General features: G+C 39.1%; 1 protein-coding gene across 1 annotated transcript; it reads left to right on the forward strand.

Moving 5' to 3' along the window:
• The first annotated feature begins 4523 nt into the window (after positions 1-4523).
• Positions 4524-6909, forward strand: LOC104451837 (putative receptor protein kinase ZmPK1). Its single transcript, XM_010066417.2, is given in 8 exon segments — positions 4524-4659; positions 4662-4897; positions 4899-5062; positions 5064-5681; positions 5683-6351; positions 6353-6674; positions 6677-6718; positions 6721-6909. Coding segments are annotated over 8 exon segments (2376 nt in total).
• The last annotated feature ends 1579 nt before the right edge of the window (positions 6910-8488 follow it).

Below are 8488 nucleotides of genomic sequence, written 5' to 3' on the forward strand. Positions count from 1 at the left end.
AGCGGCCAAACTAGTGAATGGGCGAGTTGGACCAACGGGCTCAGAGGAGGACAGATGTGGACGGGGGTGGCGGTGTTCGCAGGCTGGTTTAGTGCTGGCCTTGGGCTGGTTTTTTAGTTGGTTGCTGGATTTGTTTTGCAGCAAGAAAATGGAGATGAAGAAGATGAAGTGAAGAAAAAAAGAATAAGTTGATGTTGGTTTTGCTGGAATGGGGGAATATGCACACTAAGGGGAGGAGAGGGAGAGAGAGAGGGATAAGGCATGCAAGTCCATGCCGTAGCCAATGGGCTTCCCTTGAAATATCTAGCACTTGAGTGTGTTTGGCCTCAAAGTCTTCTACCCTCCCAAGTCAAGGCAGCAACCAATGGTGATTTTCCCTCAAAAGCTTTACCAACAAGCCAAATTGAAGGCCAAAAATAGCAACCCGATAGCCCCTACGAATTTCCTTGATTTTTTCCCAAATCCTCACCGATTAATTCAATTTGATGTCCAATTCATCCCTTGAAGCTACCATACGAATTTCCACCATTTTCTCCACAAAACAACTCAAATTGGCAACCAAAATTGCCAATTAAGGTGCTCATCCAAATTTCCAAAAATCATCTTTATCCAATTTGATTTTTTCGCAAATTTCCGGGCTTGACGAAAATTTCTCAAAATATGAGACGATGTCCTAAAGATAAATTGTGACACGTTCGAACGTTCAATTCTCGAAACCGAGTTTAATTTTGTGGTTAAAATCAACGGACGCGATTTTAGTACAATCTAATCCACCGGGTAGCTTTTAGGGATTTTATCGCGATTATATCCCTTAACGGCTTCACTCAATAGGTTAGTTAATTCGTGAGTGATTAGCTCTAAAAAAAATGACTATAGGTGCGTCGGTGAAAAGCCCATTTCATTTTATCGAGACGGGTCGAAAATTCAGAATGTCACATTTAGTGATCATATCAATTTAAATTTAGCGGTATGGTTCAAAGTCCTAAAACTACGATACTTGTAGTTCCTAAATGCAATGTGGATTTTTTTTTTTTTTTTGTTAGAGGTGAAATTTCATGATCCTTGGCAAATATGATGTCTAAGTTATTAAGAGCGGTCCCCAATTCCTAACATAGGTAGTAAGAAATGGGTTTAAGAGGGCGCGGGATTGTGGTTTTGGCTTAGGAGTTGAATTCTGCTGTTATCGGCAAATTCGATCCCTAATTTTTATAAATGCATGAATGGCTTATGAGAAGGAAACTTAGGTATCAACAAGCTAAAATGTCTCTAGCTTGTAAATGCAGAAGGAATGCAGCAAGAAAAGTGAGTGCAGGATTAAGTAAAATCCATGTTTTTAGTCAAGGGTTGTTGACTGTGAACTTGGTTCGTAATTTGCATGGAATGTACGAATGACTTATGAATGAAAATTTAGGTTTTGGTAACACTACTTGCATATGACTTGTGAAAGAAGATGTTCGTTCTACATACTAAAATACACATTACTGAGTGTTGATTATTTTATCATCTTTAAAATATCATAAGGACATCTTCACTACCATGCTAATGAAAATATAGCGGAAGGTTAATAGCTATACGAAAATTAAAAGTCGTGTGGTATTGAGTAACATTAACGTTTGAGAAAAATGTACATTGCCTCCAAATCTCTCCAGACTGGGGAGAGTTTTGTAAAATTTCCTTCTTTTGTCCATGCATGGATTTGGTCCTCAAATGGAGACTCGCTCGTCAAGCACGTCAGATTCCTCCCTTCGGTGTAAGTGAGTTCCTCTTTTGCACCTGGGAAGAGACTTGACTCGGGCCACGCTGTCAAGTCGATGTCCCACCAAGTCGATGGTGCCACATGTACAATATTGGTTGTGCGTATTTAAAGGGAAAAAAGAAACCAACCAGATTCCCACACGGAGAGAGAGAGAGAGAGAGAGAGAGAGAGAGAGAGAGAGAGAGAGAGTTGAAGGCAACGTTTTTCCACTTTCTTCAATCTTCTTCGATGGGCATTTGCTTCTAGGTTGGTGTCCCGGAAAATTCAGGTAGTCATTCATTTTGCGTTTTCTTTACGTCGTCCTTCCTCTCTTTTAAGCACCTTCGAGAAGCTGTAGACACTTTTATGTCCTTGCTCATTTTCTATAAGTAAGGAGGAGATCAGCGTGACTTAGAAATCGGTGTAGGAAAAGCTTGAGTAGCGTTCAAAGGAGGTCGTGTTTGATCGTAATTCCGATCCATCCTGACGTTAGTAAGAACTAAACGGGTTTCGAAACAGGCTCGAGATCCCGTCCAAAATACTGACGACACGTCCAACTTGGAAAATTCTGTTTGTTTTTGACTTGCCTAGTCATAAAGATGAACTACTCATTTTAGTTTTTGCTACTGATGCTAGACCCTTCTAATTAATCAGTTCCATATGCGCAAAATTATAATCTAACCGATCTCTGCCTTTCTATGCGCGAGCTTTCCCATAGTAGACCATCTCACTAAAATTTGGGTCTTGATCGACTACATCACACCGAGAAATATCTTAAGAATGCTTGCAATGAGAATTCTTCCCCCTAATAACTTTTTGAGAAATGTTAATCAAAGACAAATTTATCAAGTTTGTATAACAAGTGATAATATCAAAACTTGTTATCCGGTGATGAATTTAGCCTGACAATTTGTCTAACAAGTGATAATATCAAAACTTGTTATCGGGTGATAAATTTAGCCTGACTTGTTTAAAAGCTCGTTTTCAATCCACCACTCTTATTAAATCGGATTTAGGAGTCAATTTAGTATGGCTGGCATTGCTTTTGCATCAATCCATAATGGCATGCCAACCTCAAAAGAGGTTATTCCACCGCTGTAAATTGGCTTTAGGAGTCAATTTAGTATAGCTTGCATCGCTTTTGCATCGGTCCACAATGACATGCCAACCTTTGAATAGGTTATTCCACCACTGCATATGAAATTTCACTAGCTTCATCTTCTCATAAATGCAGTAATAAACCTACTTTTGAACCAATCACTAGGAGACTCTTATATAAAGGATAAAAAAATTAAAAAATTACTCGGATAATCACTAGACACCCTTACTTTTTCCTGTTCTATGAAATTGATGTCATCTTTGATCATGGTTATTTACTAGAAGTTAAGAATCATTTTGTTTGAAGGAAAAATATTTTCAAAAATATACTTTCTAACTTTTTGGTGCTTGAATGACAGAAAAATATGCGCTGAATAGAAACAAGTTTTTATGTTGACTAATAAGCGCAAACCAAATCGGAAAAATGACTTCTCCTGCACGTAAAGAGGAAATCAATTTCTAAGAGGAAAAAAATTACATATCGGAAAAATAACTAATTATCGAGTATCATAACATACACAAGTGGATCTGAGGGAAGCTTCCTTGGCTTTTCTCTAGATGGATCGTGCATTTGTTATTATTTATTTCCCAAAACTTCTTTATCGTCCTATTCCTCTCCATATGATTTTAGTAAATATTTGTACACTAATTATCTTTATAATAAATTCTTTTTTCCCACAGATAAGATAGTGTAACATAGACTGATATCACTGCTGTTGTAGGGTTCTTAGCACGATCAAGATGTCCATCTCTTCAGCATCTTTGTCATTTGTTTTCCTAATATTGCGTGTACTTTTAGCGGTAATCAATAGCAAATTGTAGATAATTAAGCTATTAATGCTCCAAAGATGCGCCTTCCTATCCCTATGGTCGTTGGGCCCGCCAGCCAATCCATCGTAACTAGTTTCCAAGTCCTCCACGGTCGTCCTGAAATGGACTCGCCTGTCAAAAGTGCAAAACTTAAAGTGAAATCATTTAAATACAATAAGGTGCTAATTCATTCAAAGCTTTTAGATTTGTCGACATCAAGAAAATTGGTGATTCCGAATTAAAATTTTAATAGTCAAGGTTGTCAAAATATTATCCTATGTTACTTGACTACTGAGATTGACTCCATGCCTTATGTACATGATTTCCCACCATATGTTATTTATTTATTTTTTTGTCGAACTTTTTAACAATTTATCATAGCCATACTCTTGCATTCTTCACATGTCGGGTTTATTTTGCTTATGTGTGGCTTCCAGTCCTTCAATTACACTTATCTTCTTCACTATGATTTCAATTACTCAATTTGACCGAACCAATTATATATATGCTCCGTCTCCTATTAATAACTTAGAATTTTGGACGAGGCTCTTTAATTAAAACAATTAGTACATATTCTAAAAGGATGACATTGCAATAGCATTTCCAATGCATGGCCACGTAATTTCTTTCCTCGGTCCTGTTATTGTCATAGCTTAGAAAGAGAAAGTTACCGGTCATTGGTCAAAGTATGATTTCTTTTCTTTTTTTCTCGTGAAACACGAAACGAACCACCGATACATTTTCGTCCTTTTATGTGTTTTCTTTTTAACGAGTGCCAGTCAGTTCCAACCTCACCAACTCTTATATAGCAAAGTGGAATTTTAACACGCCTTACGGGGGTAATAGCACCTTAGAGATCACCTGAAATCCCATGCATGCCATGAGAAACCCTCTTCTCTTGCTATGTTTCACACTGGTCTTATCCTTTTCACTTACATCTTCAGTTCGTCTTACTTTGCGTGAAGGCTCCTCCCTTTCAGTTGATAAACCGGACGATATTCTCACGTCAGAAGACGGTGTTTTTCCGCGGGCTTTTATCCAGTTGGAGAAAACGCTTATTGTTTTGCCATATGGTTCAGCAAACCCTCTTGTAGTATCCACAACTGCGCTGTAGTTTGGATGGCAAACCGTGACCGGCCCATCAACGGAAGATCCTCAAAGCTTTCTTTAAGAAAGAAGGGTAACCTTGTACTGATCGATGCTGGTCGGACAGTTGTTTGGGCCACAAGGACCGAGTCACCCTCCGGGTCATCAGGAAGCAACTCCTGATACGGGCAATCTTGTCCTTCGTGACAAGCAGCACATTATTTCATGGCAAAGCTTTGACTCGCCGACCAACACGCTTCTTCCACTACAAAAGCTCACTAGGAACACCCCGCTCGTTTCCTCTCGAAGCAAGAACAACTTTTCTTCTGGCTATTAAGCTTTATTTTGACAACGATAACCTTCTTCGACTTCTCTTTGATGGCCCCAAGATTACCAGTGTCTATTGGCCAGATCCCTGGCTTAGTAGTTGGCAAGCTGGAAGAACAACTTATAATGACAGTAGAGTTGCAATGCTTGATCCCTACGGGAATCTCACTTCATCTGATGATTTCAAATTCTTAACATCCGATTATGGTGCAAAAATTCAGAGAAGATTGATGGTCGATCATGATGGTAATGTTCGAGTATATAGTCAATCGGAAGGAGAGGAGTGGACAGTTTCATGGCAAGCCAAATCTGAACCATGCGCAATTCATGGCATTTGTGGACCTAATAGTATGTGTACATACCACCCTAAGGACGGAAGAAGTTGCATTTGTGCTCCCGGACATGCAAGGGAAAGCCTTTCGGACTGGACTCAAGGATGCAAGCCTAAATTCAGCAGCTTCTGTGACAGCAAAATCGAAACCGAATTCATCAAGTTACCACATGCCGATTTTTATGGGTACGAGAAAGATTTGTATAAGAATTGCACTCTTGAAGAGTGCAAGAAACTATGCTTGGGTATGTGCAATTGCTTGGGTATACGGTATAACGACTCTGTATGTTTCCCAGTTGAAACTGTTAAATGGCCGACATTCACCCAGTGTTACTGGGGACATCTACTTCAGGGTCCCAAATCCAGTCTCTCCTCTTACAAAATACCAAAATAGAGTATGCCCTCTGCAATGTCCAGGCAAAGAAGTTTTGCTACCAAGGACTTATGTAAAAACAAATCGGAGTTGGGCAATCAAGATTTTGCTCGTTTTTGTTGGGGCAACAGCTGGAATGGAGGCCACACTTGTACTCATAATTTGCTGCCTGTTATATAGAAACCGCCCAGAGAAAGATGGAGCTCACATTAATGGATGCCACACTGGGCCGACTGGGTTCAGACGATTCACGTACGATGAGCTAAAGAAGGCAACATGGAATTTCAGTAAAGAAATTGGAAGAGGAAGTGGAGGAATTGTATTCAAGGCCGTGTTGTCAGATTGCAGGGTTGCAGCGGTCAAGCAGCTGCATGAGGCTAACCAAGGAGAGAATGAGTTTCTGGCAGAGGTGAGCACTCTAGGAAATCTTAACCACATGAATTTGATTGACATGTGGGGATACTGCGCAGAAGGAAAGCACCGGCTTTTAATCTACGAATTCATGGAACATGGTTCCCTAGCGGAAAATTTGTCTTCTCCAACTGAACTTGATTGGTCCAAGAGGTTCGAAATTGCGGTAGGGTCGGCTAGGACTTGCTTATCTTCACGAAGAGTGCTTGGAATGGGTTCTTCATTGTGATGTGAAGCCACAAAACATTCTCCTTGATTCCATGTACCAACCAAAGGTGGCGGATTTTGGACTGTCGAAGATACTCAAGAGAGAGGGCCTAGATTCAAGCTTCTCAAGAATCAGAGGAACAAGAGGCTACATGGCTCCTGAATGGGTTTACAATATGCCAATCACCTCCAAAGTAGACGTGTACAGTTATGGAATTGTTTTGTTGGAACTGGTGACTGGGAGGAGTCCAATAGGATGGCTTGCAAATACCGAGGGTGGTGATGAGAATGAGAGCAAAGGTTCACTCCTTGGGTGAGAGAGAGACGAGAACAGGAGTTCCACTGGAAACATGGATGAAGGAAATTGTGGATCCAAGGCTGACAGAAGAATGTGACAATAGGAAGATTGAAGTTTTGGTTGCAGTGGCTCTTCAATGTGTGGATGAAGGCAGAGATGCAAGGCCTACCATGAGCCAGGTGGTTGAGATGCTTTTGCATTATGGAGATGAAGATGACATGGTACTAGTATAGGTTATCTTACCCCTCTCTCTAGAATATATTACGACTATAAGGTAATGATCTTTGCATATTTCAAGTATAATGTAATAACAGTCACTAAATATTTCCAAGTATTAGTTATTAGTCTTGGGATGTATGAAGTCATGAAATTACCTCTGTGTTTCTGCTACTTTTGGGAGAATAATATAAACAATCTCACACTTTTTTATATTGCATTTTCATCCGCTAATTTATATATTCGCTTTGTGACCTATACTGAAACAAACCAACACTTCAAATGATCGAATCATTAGAACTATTGGAAATGGATGGTGTGAATAGGTTTTTCTTGTTAAAATTTCACTATGCAAAGTGCAGAAAATGCGATCAATGAATGCATCCCAACTTTTTACGTATCCTACAGGTATCAAATATCCAAAAAGCCTGTAATAAAATATCCTAAAACACTGTAACACCGACATGGAGACTTTGTTAATAGAACCTATTCAGTACATATAATAAAAACAGTATCGGACGAACATCATGACAAACCCAAATTTACTTTATAATCATCGTACCTAGATTATCTTTCATATCAAGAGACATATAGTTTACAAGTAGAAGACCGGCAAGTTATTAAACGATCTTTTGAATTATTAACCTGAAGATATTAAGAAAATTTAGTTTGCATCACAACTATTCCCATCTTTTGAATGACTTCAATGTTTTTTCTTAAAAGGTTAAACCTTTTGTCTAACTGAAACTTACTTTAACATAATCTGTGTCTTCCTTAACATCTTTCTTTTATACTCGTAAATCAATTCTTTTCACAGCAAAAATGTTTTGTCCCGAACTTACACTGTTCATACATTCAACAATTTAATATAGTATAAATTGTTCTCTTTTTACGTTATTCATGTAACAAATGGGCTTTTTGTTTAAAAAGAAAGGACTTAGCCCAAGAGACTCAATTCTCATCTCTACACGCGTGAAGCTGCACCTTTGAAGCCCAGCAAAATAACTTCATTCAGCCAACTCATAATTGTTGTAGCTAGTTTAATAGGCCCAGTTTTACTCCGTTCACACAAGCTAGCTTCTTATTAGACTCATTAAGAATCTTTATATCTCACTTTATTAGACCAACTTTGTAAAACAATGAATTACAATATCAATTAATATAATTCACATCAGAAAAACTTACGTATCTATTATATAAGAGGAGTATTCTAATGCTCTCAATTCTCTTGAATGATGGCTCTCTAGCTTCCTCACAAGTTTCTCTTCTAAAAGTAAGCTCTAATAATAGGATTTCATTAAATTTGGATTGAAGTCACTTGGGTGCTCTGCTACTGCGTCGGAAAAACAAAATAGCTTCTAAACACTATTCCAGTGTCCGATCAGCTTTGTCCGGGTGCCCGAACATGCTCAACAGCTTGGCCACTCCTTCGCTGAGCACTTGCCTAGGGGTCTAGTTCCCCCAGGTGCTTGGGCGGGGGCAGTTCCTCACATCTTCTGTTGTTTGCTTTCGTCTCCATGCCCTCACAAACACTTCTAGATACATGAGCCAATTTCGAGTCAGATGGGAAACTTCTGAGCCAAATAAACATAAGCT

This window comes from Eucalyptus grandis, chromosome 5 (assembly GCF_016545825.1).
Source record: "Eucalyptus grandis isolate ANBG69807.140 chromosome 5, ASM1654582v1, whole genome shotgun sequence".
NCBI classification, from domain to species: domain Eukaryota; kingdom Viridiplantae; phylum Streptophyta; class Magnoliopsida; order Myrtales; family Myrtaceae; genus Eucalyptus; species Eucalyptus grandis.